At 37.6% G+C, this 19034-nt stretch overlaps 2 protein-coding genes across 2 annotated transcripts; one reads left to right on the top strand and one right to left on the bottom strand.

Moving 5' to 3' along the window:
• Positions 1–271: 271 nt before the first annotated feature.
• Positions 272–13833, top strand: rhot2 (ras homolog family member T2). The gene is made up of 19 exons (XM_056269560.1): positions 272–435; positions 2763–2821; positions 2905–2986; positions 3070–3113; positions 3632–3685; positions 3779–3831; positions 3917–4025; positions 5788–5889; positions 5974–6072; positions 6928–7036; positions 7132–7252; positions 7332–7416; positions 7496–7641; positions 8578–8678; positions 8781–8911; positions 10586–10666; positions 10742–10864; positions 12383–12582; positions 13461–13833. Exons 1-19 carry the CDS (start codon positions 399–401, stop codon positions 13576–13578), a joined length of 1854 nt encoding a protein of 617 aa, XP_056125535.1. The 5' UTR covers positions 272–398; the 3' UTR covers positions 13579–13833.
• A 2517-nt stretch (positions 13834–16350) lies between these two features.
• LOC130103319 (histone H1.0-B) lies at positions 16351–17693 on the bottom strand. The gene has a single exon (XM_056269564.1). The coding sequence runs from the start codon at positions 17471–17473 to the stop codon at positions 16874–16876; it is 600 nt and encodes a 199-aa protein (XP_056125539.1). The 5' UTR covers positions 17474–17693; the 3' UTR covers positions 16351–16873.
• Between the last annotated feature and the right edge of the window lie 1341 nt (positions 17694–19034).

The following is a 19034-nucleotide window of genomic DNA, read 5'->3' as shown; positions in this document are numbered from 1 at the left end:
TTTTAATGGAACTGTAAAATATTTGTCCATATGTTATTACCAATACAGGCTAATATATCCAAGCAAAAATTCAGCAAAGCTCAATTAATATAATATAATTAAATAATATTATAAGGCATAATTGTTTAATATTGACACACAAATATAGAAAATAAATAATGATATTAAATAAGTTGAAGTAAATCGAAGTAATATTAAGTTGAAGAAGTAATAGTACGTTAAGTAAGTGCACAGTAGAGGGCGCTCCATTTGGGCTCCAACCGGAAGTCCCTAGCGCTGCCAGTTTCTTTGACTGGAATGGGGCTAGTAGAAACTAGCACTGAGCTTTGAATTGAATTTGAAGTTTTTGGAAAAGATAGACGCAGCTTTTCGCAGAGTTCAATAGAGAGTGGAGTGAAATGAAACGCGATGTCCGGATACTGCTGTTGGGGGAACGTAAGATGTGATTTTGTCTATTAATTGTCAAGGGAAATAAATGTGACAGTTTAATGAAAGTTAGCATGATTAGAGAGCGCTAACCCTCAACCTTGAGCTGCTGCAGGAATGATCTGAAGTAAACACACTGCACTCTTCAACTATCGGTCCATTTAGTGCTTTGTTGTTTGCAAGCGTGTAAAATCAAAACACAAGAAAATGAACTTTATTAACAAGCGAGCAAGTTCTTCACACAGATTACAGGCCAATTACAATTTAGTCAAACTCTAGAAGTTGAATTAGACACTATAACGTTATATTGATTAATTAAACACCCGCATACATGTTTTATTTAATAGATATTTACATTTATATTTAAAAACTCATTGATTGTTTTGAGTAGTTATGCTCATTTTGACAGATTGACTTCATAATTTATTTTATTTCTCCAACCTCTTGGTTATATTAGAATGATTGAATCTGCTCATTAATTTTTCGGTGAGTGTTTGATAATAGTATTGACATGGTAACGATCAAGGTGTGGAGTGTGTGAGTGTGTGCCTCGTGAAGAGTGAAGAGTAAACAGATCTTCCTGCTGCTGTGACACAATGCACGTATTCATTATAGACTTCAGCCTGATGATAATGCTGAGGATGTACACTACCTGGTGGTGTTTTAAAAGTCTCTTCTATTTGATCAGAAATACAGTACAAATAAATCAAAGTCTTTCATTACTCCAGTCTTCAGTGTCACATGATCCTTCAGAAATCATTCCAATATGCTTTGAAATGAAATGTTATGATTTGAAACATTCTGATTATTATTATCAATGCTGAAAACAGTTTTTGCTACTTGATATTTTTGCCGAAACCATGATACATTTTTCAGGATTATTTGATGTATAGAAAGTTTATAAGAACCTTTATTTCAAATAGAAATCATTGTTAAATATGGGTGTAACGATACCCTCATGTCACGATTCGATACATATCACGATACTGAACTCACGATACGATATTATTGCGATACTCCAAGACATATGATAAAAGGTTAACAAAAAAAGTACTGTTGATTAAAATGCTAACTTTGATATTACATTGTGGGTTTAAATGAATAGGTTTGGACTTGGTGCTTGTAACCCAAGGACAATAGTGAGTGACACCAGAATAAAAATATTAATGATTCTGAAGCTGAAAATACAGAATTATTTTAGACGAATATGCTTGCACTCTGTCACTGACTAGATATATTTAAAATAATGTAGGACACTTTTTACTGGTAACAAAAGACATTTGGCATTATCAGGACACACAAATATTCCCCCATTGCATTATTATACATTATAATCAACATTTTGTATAGTAGTTTAATGTAGTACTAAAACACTAAAACTCTGAATTTTTTTTCTTTTTTTTTTCTCACACAGTCATTTTTATTTTGGGGGAACGATCCACGATACATATTGTCACTATTAACGATACGTATTGTTGCATTTTTGTATTGCGATATATTGTGGCACGATATATTGTTACACCCCTATTGTTAAACATAAAAAAACGTTTACTGTCTCTGATCAATTTAATGTGTCCTTGCTGAAAAAATATTTGTTTGTTACCCCAAGCTTTTGAACGGTAGTGTATCACAGTTTCTACAAAAATATTAAAGAGGGATAATTCACCCAAAAATAAAAAACGAGCTGCTAATTTGCTCTCCCTCAGGCCAACTAAGATGTAATGTCTTTTTTCTTCAGTAGAAGAGTGAAGAGGATTTTATCTGAAACCGAAGTCAATGGCTACAGTCACTTTGAGTGTCAAAAAACATATACAGGCAAAACAAAAAGAATACCTGTGGCTCCTGATGTCTTATGAAGCGAAACGAAACATTATTTACAACATTATTATTACCTGTAATCCACACGCTCGACCAACGGTCCTGTGCGTTCATGACTATATATAAGTGTCATTTGTTTGGCAGCACACACATGCTTTGTTTCAGCATTAGTGTTATATTAATGGGCTCAAGTCGAGTCCTTATTAGTATTATCTCTTATCTGACCTTATAAGCTCAAGGTGAACAACACCTGTAGGAGGGACCAGTTATTTTGAAGTGTGCTTGTTAAGAGCAACATTTATAAAAGTTTGGCTACAATTCTAACCCAAAACATGTCGTACTGAGGTTCAGCGCTGATGAAGGAGTGGAAACATAAGAATAAACCTGGAAATCAAACTAACGCCTCACTGATTGGTGCAGCTGTTGATCATGTGACGTTTCACAAATCTAGATTGAATGAGCCGGCGGGAATGCATTTATTGGGAATAACTATTATTCTATTCTTTGTCATCCACTAGCCAAAGTGGGCAAGACCTCTCTCATCATGTCTCTGGTCGGAGAGGAGTTTCCTGAGCAGGTGAGTTTACCCATGAGCCTCTCTGGTAGTGTGTTGGACTGGACTGGTGCTGTAAGATGAAGCTCACTTGTTTGTGCCGTCAGGTTCCTCTCCGGGCGGAGGAGATCACCATACCTGCTGACGTCACGCCTGAGAAAGTGCCCACACATATAGTCGACTACTCGGGTGTGTGTGTGTGTGTGATTACATTAGATGACATGAAATATTTGCTCTTTAGCATTTGTTTAACACTCAGTGTCTCTCTTCAGAAAGTGAACAGTCTGATGAAGTGTTGAGGGAGGAAATTGTAAAGGTAAGACGTGTCCTAATTATATTATTTTGAACTAATTTTTTTCTGTTATCAAAGCTGAATTTTCAGCATCATTCAGTGTCACATGATCCTTCAGAAATAATTCTAATATGCTGGTTATTATTGGTACTTAATTCTTAACAATGGTTCTTTGCTGCTTAATATTTTTGTGAAAACCGTTTTTCTTTTTTTTTTCAGGATTCTTTTGTTTGAAAAAACAGCATTTAAAAAAAAAATCTTTTGTAACATTATAAACGTCTTAACTGTTACTTCTGATCAATTTAATTCATTATTGCTGAATAAAAGTATTAATTTCTTTATTACTCCAAACGTTTGAGTGGAAGTGAATGATGGTTTCCACAAAAATATGCAGCAGCACAACTGTTTTCAATATTGACAAGAAATGTTTCTGATCATTAAAATGTTAAAAATCATTAAAAATGACTTATTCCAAACTTATGACCAGTAGTGTGTATGTATGACTGTTGACTGTATGAAGATGATTGATTTCTCATTTGTAGGCCAATGTCGTGTGTGTGGTTTATGATGTCACACAAGAGGAAACCATTGACATGGTATTGGATTTCTCATGGTGTCCTTTAACATTATCACTATATTTTTGTCTTTTATTTCCTCTGAACTGATTTTATCGTCGTCTTTTCTCTCAGATCAGGACTAAATGGATTCCGCTGGTCAATGGAGGCGCTGAGAAAGGAAGCAAGTATGTCTCTGATGCCCATATAAATGCACCTACGTTTTTTTTTTTTTGACTTTCCTTGAAAAATGTCACTTTTTTTTTGCTGTAGGATTCCCATCATCCTCGTGGGCAACAAGTCTGACTTGCGCTCCGGCAGCTCCATGGAAACCATCCTGCCAATCATGAACCAGTTTTCGGAGATTGAGACCTGTGTAGAGGTTTGAACCACTGACTCAAACTCAAATGAATCACATATCTCCTATAGACACACACATGAGTGTGTGAAAGGGGTTGTTTATCACACTTATTCTAGTTTAGTTTTCCCCTGAAGTCATCTTAAGAAATTGGTCAATGTTTCCTGCATTAGAAAGTCATAGTTAAGTTTTCCATGATGACCTCTCTCTGATGCTGAGAGTTAAACAAAGCTCTGTTTGCTGCTGTGATTGGCTGACCTCGTGTTCTGGCTTGTTCTTCAGAATGTTGTTTCACAAAACATTTCTGAACAAGTCATTTTTAGAGTTTACTGGGCGACCGGAGAGGGCGTTTTGTTTTGGGAATGTTATGGTTTGCATACATTAAACTGTATCTACTCAAAAGAGCAAGAAACCCTTGTTTTCCGTGACATGACCCGCTGGATTGCCGTAGCTGTGGCTTTACCAGCGAGTTAATGCATCAAAATCCTATTCCAACACTCTTAAACTATATAATCTGCAGCATAGTGTATAGATTAGCATATGCAACCACACTCCTTCATTCAACTCTGTGTGACTTGTTAGACTTTCTAGGATTTAAAGTGTCGTTTTTATTAGTTTGTTTTGTTTGGGGGTTTTTAGATTTTTTTATTTATTATTATTTATCTTGAATTTATTTTTATTTTAGTTTTAACAATTTTAGTAGCATGTATATAAAATTAAATACAATATATAAAATCATATACAATTATATTCATATGATTTATCTATAATTTTATATTCATAATAAAATTCACAATCCAAAACATAATTTATATAAATATCATAATTCAATAGTATTTAATTAATAATTTATTTTGCTAAACATATTTATTGAAATAATATACCATTGATTTTTATTGCAATTTGTTGCGATAGTCTTTTTTCCCCGTATATCCGTGTGAAACGTAGCCTGGTTAAAACCAGACCATTCTCAGTTGTAACTGAGTTATGATCTGGCAAAGCGTCATAGACAAATCATTTCCAGAGGGGCGTCACCAACGGACGTCGCGGATAGACCTAAACCCAATCAGAGCGATGAAGGAGATGACGTATGCAGAGCGGCGGAGAAACATCTCCGAGTGTTGTTCTTTGCTCGGTTTTTAACAAAAGGGAAACGTTCAAATCGCTTAAAACAGAGGCGATAGCTGATTGGAACGAGTGATGTTCGACGGCGGCATCCATCTCTGTAATGTAGGCTACAAAATCTGCTTCAAAATCCCAGCGCTGTCCATCGTATAAAGCCCGACCCAACGTTTCTGATTGGTGCCTCGATTTCGGCGAATTGGAAATGGGCTTGAATTAGCTCTTTGCCAGACTAACTTTCAGAGCAAATCTAAATTTGCCGGAAGTTGTCTGGGTTTTCCCAGGCTATGTGAAACGGCTTCTGGAACAAGAACAAATGTGGGCGGGGCTTGATTTTGTCCGTGGGGAATTGATTGGATGGTTGTGGTTTGCTATTGGTGGATCTGATGTGAGTGACAGGTTGCCCTGCCCTCATCACCAGTAAACACATCATCAGAGAAGAGAAGAGATGTTGATTATAAATTACAAGGGCACATGAATTAAAAAAATAATGATGTGCTTGAATAAATCATTTGTAATAAATGCACAATATACCATAAAAAATGTCAATTTTGATGTCATTGTGACTAAAACCTAGTGAGCTGTCTGCTTAGATGGCAGCCTTTTAGCCTGGCTGGCCAAGAATACTGTACATGATTACATGTTGATGTATTTGTGTCCGCAGTGCTCAGCTAAGAATCTAAAGAATATTTCTGAGCTGTTCTATTACGCCCAGAAGGCCGTTCTACACCCGACTGCTCCGCTCTACGACCCCGAAGACAAACAGGTGCGCACACACACACACACACACTACTACCTCTCTCCCTGCGAGTACATGTGGCATTCTGAATGTTCGTGTGTGTTTGTGCAGCTGAAGCCGCAGTGTGTTCGAGCTCTGAGTCGAATCTTCAGCATCTCTGATCAGGATAATGATCACATACTCAGTGACGCCGAGCTCAACTGCTTTCAGGTGAGCTAACAAACACGAAACAACAATCACAACACGTTCCACTTTTGAAATGTGGCCAGTTAAACAGCAGAGAATAATGTAAGGCAGGACTTTATATCCTGAATCAAACATGTGAAGTTTACTAAACGTTTTTTCCCTCGCCTATCAGTCAGCAGAAAACTTGTTTAAAAGGTACACAAAGTTATTACAGTTACATGAAGTATTATGAAAAATGTTGACATTTCTAAGCTGTCCTTCTAAATTGTTTACGTTTTAGTCATTTTGTTATGTGCTTTTTTCATTTTTATTCATTTCTTTTTAAATGGTCTATTTAGCTTTCATTTTTCACATTTTTTTTTTTAGTAAATTTAGTACTTCAGCTTAATATTTTTATTTCATTTAACTGCTAAGGCAACAGTTTGCATTTTTGTTTACGTTTTGAAAGTTTTATTTTTCATCTAATATTTTGCTTTTATTTATTTCAGCTTTATTTCAATTAACGATTTTTTTTTTTGAATCGTTTTAGTTAACAATAACAACAGTGATATTAACAGTATATTTGTATGGCAGTGTGTGTGTGTGTGTGTGTGTGTGTGTGTGTTCGTCCCTGGTAAACCCTATGTTATATGGCCCAAATGTCTCCACAAGGCAAATAATACCAGTCATTTTTTACCTTGTAGGGAAATTTTTTGGTCACCATGAAGGAAAACAGCTTAAATCATACAAAATGATGTTTTTTGAAAATGTAAAAAATTCAGAAAGTTTTTTTGATGGGTAGGTTTAGGGTAACAGAATATGCAGTTTGTACAGTATAAAAAAATCATTGTCTATAGAAAGTCCCCATAAAACATGGAAACCCAATGTGTGTGTGTGTAGAAATTGTGTTTCGGGAATCCGCTGGCTCCTCAGGCTCTGGAGGACGTGAAAACAGTCGTGTGGAAGAACACCAGTGAAGGAGTCCAGGACAACGGACTCACACTCAACGGTAACACACATCACATGTATCAAACATATTATGCACACTCTCTCGTGTATCTTAATTATAATTGACACACTCGTGCTTTTGTGTGTTTTCCGTAGGTTTCCTGTTCTTGAACACTCTCTTTATCCAGAGGGGACGTCATGAGACCACCTGGACCATCCTGCGTAAATTCGGCTACGATGACACGCTTGAGTTGACGGATGACTACCTCTACCCACCGTACGTCTGTGCATATGAAAGCATGTGATTGCATGAACGAAAATCAGTATTTAATTGACCTTTATGTGTGTGTTCACAGACTGCGAGTGTCGGTGGGCTGTACGACGGAGCTGAATCATCTGGGTCACCAGTTCCTCCAGAAGCTCTTTGATAAGTATGATGAGGTAAGCCATGATGATGATGATGATGGATTTGATCCTCTAATGAACTTCATTGGGCTTATGATTGTGTCTCCTCCTGCAGGATAAGGATTCAGCCCTGTCTCCCGCAGAGCTGAAGAATCTGTTTAGTGTTTTACCCTACATGCCCTGGGGCTCAGCGGTGTACAGTAATGTCCCCCTAACGGACGAGAGCTTCATCTCCCAACACGGATACTTCTGCCAGTGGATGTGAGTGGACGTTCAAACCGCACAATACAAGTTTATATGGATCATTTTGCTTTCTGAGAGTCACTTTTTTAGTTTATTTTATGATTATTTTGTGCCCTTTCCCACAAGAGCTGATGGAATTGATACACATTGAACCTGTTCTATTCAATTCTGATTCTTTTATTTTAAAATACTCCATCAAGTACCACTGTGTCACTAAATCACCAGACTGAATCAGAGTAATTCTTGTTTTTGTATTTTAGAAGAATTCATTAAAAGGACCTGATCGAAAGGGTTATTTGTTTGTATATCCGACTACACTGGTTGTACTGTATTGTTTATGATTCACTAGAAAGAACCAGTTAATAACAGTCATTTGTTTGTGAACCTGACTACACTTGATCTTTATTATGATTCACTGAAAATAACCTGTTTTTAAGAGTCATTTGTTCGGGAGTCAGACTACGCTAGCGGTGCTGTATGTTTATGATTTCCCAGAAAAAAAAGAGTCCATAAGGCTGGGAGTCATTTGAATCAGACTACACTGGCTGCGCTGTATGTCAAATATATGACTTACTAAAAAAAAAAAAAAAAAAAACTTCTTCATAAATGTTAATTTTTTTATCAGCCTAGTTCCCCTGTGTGTATTTGGACCACTAAAACGAATTGTTTGTGAATTGCTGAAATATTTATTATAACTTTATATTAAGATTTGTATTCATGCCATCTTTTTTGGTATTCTCGTTTCACATTAAACTTTGCCAGCAAACTTGGGTAAAATGAGACTTGTTTTGCCTGTAGATTCAGCAGGAGTGGTGCAGGAAACTGGCACAGAGGTTGCCTTTAATCCAAAATTTGTATCCAACCTGGAATCTGAAAAGCAGAATTTTATGAAAATGTTTCTGTATTATTATTCCACATTGCTTTAAATATGATGTGTTATTGTATGAACTGCAGGTTATCTGCTTATCTGGATGTGCACCGGTGTTTGGAGCATCTGGGATACCTCGGGTATCCGATCCTAATGGAGCGAGAGTCCCAGACCTCCGCTGTCACGGGTAATGAGATCCACACACAGACCGGCTTTAAACTCCACGCATGTTTGGTCAAACGGATGCTAAAGAATATTTCTGGGGGTTTTTTCTGTGTGTGTATATTAGTAACAAGAGAAAAGGCATTAGACCTGGACAAGAGACAGACACAGCGGACGGTTTTCCTCTGCAAAGTGATCGGTCCGCGCGGAACGGGAAAGACAGACTTTCTTCGAGCTTTTCTGCAGCGAAGCACTGAGGTGAGAAAGTGGCTTGAGAGCAAAACTTTTGTGTGTAATTTTTACTTTACAAAATACTGCATGAAGCCCGTCACAACATACCGCAGTCGAATCAGAACGTATATGATGTTTAAAATCTTTTAATGGACCAATGAGATTTCACCACTGGCTGATGTTTGTACTTCTTTAATTTGTACAAATTAAAAGTAGTGCTGTCAAACGATTAAAATATTTAATCGCGATTAATCGCATTAATGTCATAGTTAACTCGCGATTAATCGCAGTTAATCTCACATTTTTATCTATTCCAAATGTCTCTTGATTTCTTTTTGTCCCATTCCTTTTTCTCATTTTAATGCTCTTATCAACATGGAAAAGTGGATCGGCTTGCTTTGTGCAAATATTTTTTATTGAAAACAACATTGGCATATACTGTGTTCAATTTCACACTAACATTCTCACTTGGAGCAAATAATCTCTCACACAATGTAACACTGTCCATCAATAAAAGGGTGAAAGAAATACTGACGAGGTCCTGATATTGACGAGGTGGCGGAGAATTCGCATCAGCTGTGTGTGTGTGTGCTTGGCCATCAATGATAGCTCAGTTCACAACGACAAAAAAATCATTTGGCAACTTTTAAAGGGAAACTTTCCATTCAGAATCTTATTGGCATCCATTTCGGCGTCTCGCGCTCGTCATCCACTCAAAATGTAACGTTAACCTACTATTTGGCCGGCTCGCAAGCCCAAACGAGTGTGTGCGGTGTGCCTGTTGTTTTGTTTCCGGTCTAGCTAGATCCGCTTGCGCTTTGGTCGACGAAGCAACAAAACGTCCTCGCGTGGCGCAAGCCATTGAAATGAATGGGTTTCATAGCGCATCCCGTGTCCTGTTGCAAAAGCATGTGAAAAAAACTACAAAGTTTGCTAGGCCAAAAAGACCGTTAATCGCGCGATAAAAAAATTTACGCTGTTAAAATGGGTTTGCGTTAACGCCGTTAATAACGCGTTTAACTGACAGCCCTAATTAAAACACATGACATACAGTAAAGAAAGAACATTAATATTAATATATAAGTAGGGCTGTCCCCTGAGTAAAGATTTTTCTAGTCGACTAGCAGTCATTAATTTAAGCCATTAATCGACTAGTCGCACGTTTATGATATTAATTTAATTACATAAATGCTGTATATACAAGGAGGTTGCATTGGAAAATGAGTTTCAGGGCTACAGGAAGAAAGTATATTAACATTGCTAACATTGTTCTATATTACAGAGAAATAATAAACCATAACAATGAGCCTTATATAAATTAAGCACTTGAACACACACATAAAGCTTGCCACAGCGACACTGGCAAAAGTAATGATTATGAATGTGTCCATAAAAAACAAATGAGACTGTCTGAACATTAATCATTTATTAATAAACTAGTGTTTTCTAGTGAGTCATTGTCAGCTGCAAAGATAAAGTTGACAATGCTGATTTGTCATCTCCACAGTTTATTTTTAATTGTTTTCGTCTACTAAGCCTCTTCTCTTGTAATAGTACTTGAGATGGGTTTTCTTGCTCTACTTTTGGTATTCTTCCACACTTTATAGTCTGTCTAGGAAATAATTATCCATTGTGTGATTCCCAGTAGTCTCATTTAGATCTACCAAATATTTACATTGCTGATGATGTGTTTATTTTCAGAGAAATGACTGTGACCCTGGTCCCCCTTCAATATACACCATCAACACCATCTCAGTAGCCAATCAGGAGAAGTACCTCATCGTAAGTGCCGCCTCAAGCTTTACGCATGCCCTAGTTTATTGGTTTCCCCCCTGACGTGTGTGTTATTCCTCGCAGCTGGAGGAGGTGGACGTGGAAACAGAGTTTCTAAAAGCAGCAGATGCAGCGTGTGATGTGGCGTGTCTCATGTATGATGTCAGCGACCCGGACTCGTTCAACTATTGTGCTAGTATATATAAGGTGAGAAACAAGAGGCTTTAGTTGTGGAGTAGTGCTTGACAAACTCATATTCATTAATCACATTAAATAACAGATCATCCAATGAATTAATAACCCATAATGACCTGCTTCTGTCAGTGAATAATTTATGATGATGTGAGTTATTCATTTCACCTGTGTGGCTAACATGCACTTTTAGTTATTAAATAAATGTATGGCGCATCTAATGATCTGGGCTGGACACTCATCATGTTGATGGCCTTCATTGATAGAAAGCTGAATTTATCTCTTGGGCCTTAATAGTGTATTTAAATTAAATTACATAACCTACTGTTCACATGTTTGGGGTCAGTAAGATATATATATATATTTTTTTTTTAAGAATTCATACTTTCTTTCAGCATAAAGGGATAGTTCACTCCAAAATAAAAATAGTGTCATTACTCATCCGTTGTAAAAGCCTAAATTAAATCTGTTCATCTTATAAAGCGATCGAGTCTCTAAAGCGAAAATTTGGAGTAACTGCTCAATTCATATGGATTAGTTTTACGATCTCTTTATGAACTTTTTGAAGCATCAAAGTGGTAGTTGCGTAGCTGTCAATGGAGGGACAGAAAGCTCTCAGATTTCATTAAAAAAAATTTTTTTTTGGTGAACTATCCCTTTAATGACTAAATGGCACATTTTAATGTGTACACTGTAAAAAATTATCGTGATTTTAACGGTAAAAATGATACAGTGCAAAACTGGTAATTGGTTAACAGAAAGTTTCCTTACTATATACGGTAAATAACTGTGATAGATCTAACGGTACATTACTGTAAAATACCGTTAAATTTACAGTTTTTGAAAGTGAAAAACCGTAAATTGACATTCCCACAATTCCCTGCGTGACACTTCACATTTGATTTATTTTTGTTGAAATAACTGTTTCTTCTTAGTTTTCTTAGTTCTTTTCTAATCAGTTATGTACATTAGGGTTTTATGTTACATTTAATGTTGTTAAATTAATGTTTATTGCATTTTTAATATTTCATGTATGTTACCATGATGGTGTTTAATGCTTGTGCAGCTTCTAGATAATAGTATTAACTTTCTTGTGGAAGAGCTGCTTGTGATGAGGTTTGATTGATCATGTGACTCTCATCTCTGCTGTGATGATTGTCGGTTCTCAGTGTATTACAATGGTACAAAACAGATAATTAATACTTCAATAGGTTGGTAAATTAACATTATATCAGATAATGAAATACGGTTTATTACTGTAAATTTTAAGTTAAGTATTTTTGACGGTAATGTTCTGGTAACCACAGCTGCCAGTTTTTTTCCGTAAAAACAACGGGATTTTTTTTTTTACAGTGTATGGTGTTTGACTATTGAGTTTCCTAAAGTCCATGTCATTAAACTAGGCCTGTGATCCCTCGTTGTCATTGTGATAAACCACAGATGGTTTAATAGGGTTTCTGGTTGAAGTGCCAGTAGAGTTGAGTAAATCAAGCGATGACTGATGAAATGTGTTTCTGCATTGCTCCCCTGTAGCAGCACTATATGGACAGCGGGATCCCGTGTGTGGTGGTGGGCTCCAAAGCTGATCTGATAGAAGTCAAACAGCATCATGGGATGAGCCCGTCTGAGTTTTGCTACAAACACCGGCTGCCTTCGCCCCTCCATTTCTCCACGCTGCTCACACACACTCACACACACATTTACAGCAAGCTCACCTGGGCCGCCATGTACCCGTAAGTACACACGCATCTTACCATTTAATTTTAAATATATACTGTACAAGAACGAAGCCAAAATCGACAACTTCACCCTTTATTCAAATATTATTTAAAAAAATGTGTTAAAGAGTTAACATTGCGTAGTTGTGCATGGAGTCGATTGTGTTATGTGTGATAATGCAATGAAACGTCAAATTGTCATAATGTTTGGCCAGGCTGTCATACAAAGAAACTATGAAAACATGAAAAACAAGAAAGAACAATGTAGTCAATGTATGCTTTTTTTTCTGAGCTTTTTGTTTTTCTATTTATTTATTTTTCATGGCAAACATTAAACCTGTAGCTGTAGTTTGCCTTTTTCTGCCAAACAATTTTGTCAGATAAATTACCTTAATCAAATTTAGTGTTTTGCTCTACCCTTATATTTAAAATATTTAAAAGAATATAAAATATTTTCCTCCTATTTTGATGGTTTAATCAAACTTGTAGAGTCCTAAAAACAAATATACATGCATATAAATTATTTTTACATTTTTAATTAAGTTGCTAAATTGCACTTTAAATTCAACTCGTTTTAAATTAAACCCATTTCTCGAGTTGATGTTGCCAAGCCCTCTTATTCTTACACCCACTTCTCATGATCCAATCAATTCCTGTTGGATAAAATGACCTTGTTTTTGTATTTGAATATCGCATGCCACTCGTAAATATTTCTGCTGAGTAAAATGGCTTACAAACATTGCACGTTGACTTGAAAGATTTGCGGATGCCAGACTAAAATTAGCCCGCTTGACTGTGTGTGTGTGTGTCTGTGTGTGTGTGTCATCAAGGTCGCTAGAAATACTGTGTGTATTTAAATCTCTCTCTCTCTCTCTCTCTCTGTCTGTCTGCAGGCACCTGAACGGATCAGACATGAGCAGCACATCTTTCTGGCTGCGTGTGACTCTGGGCGCCACGATAGCGGCCATGCTGGGCTTCGCTCTGTTCAGAGCCTTCAGCCGACACAAATGATGCTCGCGCGCCTTTCGTACACAACACAGATAAACACACACTCCTTCATTTCCTGCACTCTGTCTTGGCCTTACAGAGTCATTGTGGCTTATCAAGGGTGTGAAGCCCTGCTAGTTACAGTGACAACAACACAATTAAGCAGTCGATTGGTTTTCTTTTTCTTTTTTCTTCAGCTGGACTAAAGTATTACACACATGCTTTGCTTTCACTACGAAAACTTGCCGGCTTTACTGTATGACCTGCATCGGTCGACCCCCAAGGGACGCGTTTCAAGAGGAACAACATTAAGAAATTATATAACAGGTTATGTTTTGAATTGTACAGAGTTTGTAATGTATTTAAGAGTTTGGGAAATCAATATAGATCTAGAATATATTCCATGTGAATGTATTCAAACTCTGAAACAGTTTCGGGGTCAACCATTCAGTTTTTCCTCTGCCATTTCAGGAAATGCACTTTAATTTAATTCATAACTCATCCTCTCATAATATTTGAGAAGCTGAAGTAAGTTCTGGGTTAAATCGAAGTTAAGCTCTAGTTATTAAATGCGACGGGTGATCTCATCTGAAAATAACCCGGTTTCACTTGTATTTAACCCATTTAAAGCAAGCAATCAACTAAATGAAGGGCATCTTCTATATTGGCTGATATTAAAACTGAATAAATGTCCATGTCATGTTCCTCAGATGGCTGTTTCTGTGCATGGACCATGACTGACAAATTACTGTTATTGTTATATTTTTTTTTAAGATGCCGAGGCAAAACCCATTGATGCTTTTGGACATCGCTAAACTGGGCCCAAACTCTTGCTTTGCCTATATTGATTGTAGGGGTGAATGAATGCAGTAGGGATGGATGGTGTTAATAAGTGTATTTTAAATGATATTTTAAGAAGATGAAATGCTCTGATGCTTTGGCCGTCCTATAGACCAGGATAGACCGTAGAGGATGACTTGGCTGACTGTATTTAATTATAATATTGTCCAAACTGGATTTATCTCAGAACTGTTACTGTTTATTGGGCCAAGTAAAATAAAAAAAAAAGGGTTTCATTTCAGCCTAAAAACATTTACTCAACACTGAAGGGACTGTCTAGCAATTTGCATGGTCAGATATTCCTTCAGAAAGACAGAACTGACTGTGGATGTGCGGATTCATTGCTTTAATTTTCATAATTTCAATATTTTGTTCAGTATTAATGCCCAGTATTTAAAATGCTGAGCTCAACTTTAAGATCCCCCAGGCTTGTCTTGTCCGACATGATCTTCCAGCTTCAGTATCAAACGAGATGCTTGGAATGAAGCCAGAATGTTCGAATAGAAATATTTTGTAATAAACTAGCATTTTTTTCTGGTGATTTTTGTTTACTGTGCTCTATGACATCAGCATGTGGAAAATGGTGTGTTTTGATTGATCACATGACTCTGAGCCCAAGAGGCTGATTGGCTGATTATCTTTCGTTGAGGTCTTTCATGTTATTCTGTTTTGTCTCATAACCATTCAGCCATTTTATATATTTCTGTAATAGAAATCAACTTTTAATGCATAAATGTGTCAGGCAGGTCCTCTTGTATCAGTATCTCAATTCTATTCAGACGATACAGCATCACGTTTCAAGAACACTGCAAAATACATGGAGAGATGCTTGAGGTGAGTTTGGAAAGTTGTGTCCAACAACTAGAATAAAATATATAACGTCTAAACATTATACAGGGGTGTCCAAACATCTGAGGTAAATTAAAGTATTGGCATAACTTTTTGAGTAAAGTGTTTAATAACAAAAACCTGCTGATCATGTTCTCCAGCATGATTTATGATGATCTAAACTCTGAAGAGCATCTTGAGCTTCAGTGGAAGAAAGAGAATCTGACCATCTGTACAGTCACTTCGTTATTTACGTTTGATTAGAGACAGAAATCTGAAATATTTCAACATGATGTGATTTTAATTTGTTTCAAAAATGTTAGGCCTAATATTTCCAGGGTTATTTGGAAAAAAAAATCTCAGGTTTGGATTGAGGTCTCGACTTTACTGTAAATTTATAAGGGAAAGTGTACATTTATTTTACATTCACCTTTTTAATCACTTTGTTTTTGGAGTTTACTTGAATAGTCATGCAGTATCACAAATGAATGTTTATGTTTTATGAAGATTTTATGTTAAAAATAGTTAAGTAGTCTATAATGCAGAATTATATATATATATGGCTGTTTTATTTTCAGTTTGATCTTTAGTTTAATGTTTTTGTGTGTGTGTGTGTGTTTGTTTTATACTTTAGAATAAGTTTCGGTACATTTTATTTTATTTGAACTCTTTTAAAGAAATACATCCAAGTCTTTGAGAAGAATATGTAGCACTTCAAACTATTATCATCATGTTATTCATGATTAACTAACGCATATTGTAAAGACTTATATTATGCTGTGTATCAAACTAAACTAATGTGGGCATTTATTTTCTTTTTCAGTTTACTTTTTTCTTTCAGTTTGAGATTGTTTTCATTTGGATTGTGTTTCTCGACAATGGCCCTGCGTGTCACCGCATTACACGTCATCAAAGCGTTTGCATTTGCCCCAGCGTGACACTGACAGCTGCAGTTCTCCGACGAGACCGCGGGGGCAGCACTGAGTCAAACCCAAAGATGCGCTTCACCTTTCGCTCTGAGATCAACTGGAGGTTGCGGTCCCTGAAGACCCCCATCTCTCGCGGGACCAGAGTGTCATAGTACCCGTTTAATCTGCTCGCACTCCATGAAAACACCAGACAAACTACTGCGTTTGAAATGAGAGAAGTTTATTGATGCACAGTATGGACAGCAATGGAGCTAATTACAACAGTCCACGTCACAAGTTGATTCTGTACATCGCCATCATATAAGTCACCGTTCTTCATACAAAGACATTTTTTTATTGTTCTTCACAGTCCTAGAATGACCTAAAAATAAGAATATATCTCCTATCGACATATCTAATTGACAAATTAATTAGTATGTCTCTGGATGAGGATGATAATAGTGTGCAACACAGTTCAACTTAAAGAAGAAGAAAAAGAAAAAGTCCAGGAATTTTTTTTTTTTTTAAATAAATAGTTTAGCCGTTTCGATGTCTCGGATCTTCTTTATAGAGTCACAATTGCGCACAAAAAAAGTTTCTGGAGAAACACGCTGTAAAAGTGCGGGGTTGAAGTCCGCGCACAAAGACCTTAGAAAAATAACAATATACCAAAAAACATTTGCTTCAAAAAAGTTTATTTACACCGAGTTTTGAATGAATCAGTCCGTCGGCTGGAAATCCCTTTACTTCTTTTTCCCCGTTTTCCTGGTCGATGTCTTGGGTTTGGGTCTCGCCGTTTTCGCCTTCTTGGCTTTGCTCGCCTTGGCCGGTTTGGCCACCTTCGCCTTCTTGACAACTTTCTTGGCTTTGACAGGCGATTTCTTCTTCTCCGCCACCTTCTTCACTTTCTTCTCGGCTGCTTTCTTAGTTTTCGCTGGGGATTTCGCCACTTTCTTGGGCTTGGGGGCTTTCTTGGGTTTGGCAGCGGCTTTGGCTGGCTTCTTGACTTTCACGGCTGCTGGTTTGGGTTTCTCGGGCTTCTTGACGTCATCAGCTTTGGCCAGTTTGAAGGATCCCGAAGCTCCGATGCCCTTGGTGTGGCGAAGGAGCCCGCCGGCCACCAGACGCTTCAGGGCGAGTTTGATCTGGGAGTCGGCGTTGTCTCCCACCTTGTAGTGGTTTTTCACGTACTTCTGGATGGACTGACGCGACGCGCCGCTGCGGCTCCGGTCGGCGGCGATGGCCGCTTTGATCATGTCAGAGTATTTGGGATGCGACGCCGCTTTCTTGGAGCTTTTCGCCTTCTTGGGCCTGGATGCGGGGGTTGCTGCCGTCTCAGCCATGGTCGATCCTGGAGGATTTCAAACAAAAACACAACTGTCAAAAACTCTTTCACGAGAAAGTGAGAGGAAATTCTTGAGGAGCTGCTAAAAATTGGTGAAAGCCGATGAAATTACCTCCGCGTCACACCTTGGTCTTTGTTTAGTTTTGAATTAAAATATTTATTCAAATAACCCACAAATGAGTGCCGTTGAAAGTGTGTATATTATTCGCCGAAGTGCGCCTGTACTATATATGAAGCCTCCACGCGGACGTGATTGAGAACACCAACTGCCAGCAGCTGATCAAGCGGGCTTCCATGAAATCTGCGCGGGCTGGTTTGTGTTTCTTCCTCCTCGAACTGAGGCCGAATTCAGCCACACTCGTTTGATACCGACCCTCCTAACGCCACGGTCTGAGAGGGGAGGCTTTGGGCTTCATGTGCGTGTGTCGGTTTAGCCTGAATTCATTGCGCCATTAACTTTTTTTCCCTGAAAATCAGCTCAAACCGGCGAGCGTGGTGATGGATTTTGCAGAATTCGCGTAAAAATAGCACAAAACAACGAAACCGAGCCGGAAAACACTGAATGTATATGAAAGCCCCATCAACACACTGGAGGACAGGGTGGGTTTGATTCATAAAAAACGTCGTTTTCGTTTTTAATAAGCCGAAGTAGTTGACGAACTAACACAGTCTGGCCACTGAGTCCGCGTGACGTTTCTCCGATTATTTATTGTTAAACCTTCTATAAATTAAATGTGCGCGAAATAAAGTGGTTCTCATATTGTGGGTCATATTCACACATTTTAAGAGGTGTCGGTGTAATGTATGAGCTATAGATATAAACGAGTAAAACGTTATAGTATATAAAGAAGCAGCTCCTATGCTGAGTGTTCTGGAAGAAGAGCTCGGATGTTAGGAAAGTTGCCAACGACCCAAAGACCAGCTTTACCGACCAGAACCCACCGGTACCGTGGTCAGGTTGAACATATCGATCTGTGTATGCATTCCCGGTGGTTTGTGCGTTATGGATCTGATAAACATATTAAGACTGATCAAACTGGGCTGGATGCTTTAAACGCTCGCGCATTCTTTTGTTATCTCTCCGTTTGGCAGGGAAGCGCGTATCCCGTCGGTTTGTTTTCCCTTATTTTCCCACTGTTCACTTTTGAAGTCATCAATTTAGTTCAGGCTCTTATCGGGCTGATGCACAGTTATATTTATATCGCTCCTGCTTGTTCTGTTATTCACATTTCCAGGCTGGATGGTGTTTCAGTCAGAACGCCATCTTGAATCTCTTCACTTCAGGGTTTTCTGTTCACATCTATTGTAAGCCCGCTTTACAGAACTTTTAATTAGACTACTCTATTATTTGTAATTAAACTTAAATTGATGAACCAGATTAATAGCCTTTTTATTTGAACTTTGTACTCAAGTTTGAGCGCGTGACGCTTTAACTCTAGTGCGCAGGCAGTTTCCTCTCATGGATAACATTCAAAATGGAACATTATTTAATCTTTTGATTTTATTATAATATTGATTATTAGTTTCTGCTAGACAGCCATGGACTCTTAAAGATATGG

This window comes from Rhinichthys klamathensis, unplaced genomic scaffold, assembly GCF_029890125.1.
Source record: "Rhinichthys klamathensis goyatoka isolate OS25496 unplaced genomic scaffold, OSU_Roscu_1.1 h1tg000282l_1, whole genome shotgun sequence".
In the NCBI taxonomy this organism is placed as follows: domain Eukaryota; kingdom Metazoa; phylum Chordata; class Actinopteri; order Cypriniformes; family Leuciscidae; genus Rhinichthys; species Rhinichthys klamathensis.
Note: the sequence above shows the minus strand (reverse complement) of the source record. Positions and strands in the feature narration are given on the sequence as shown.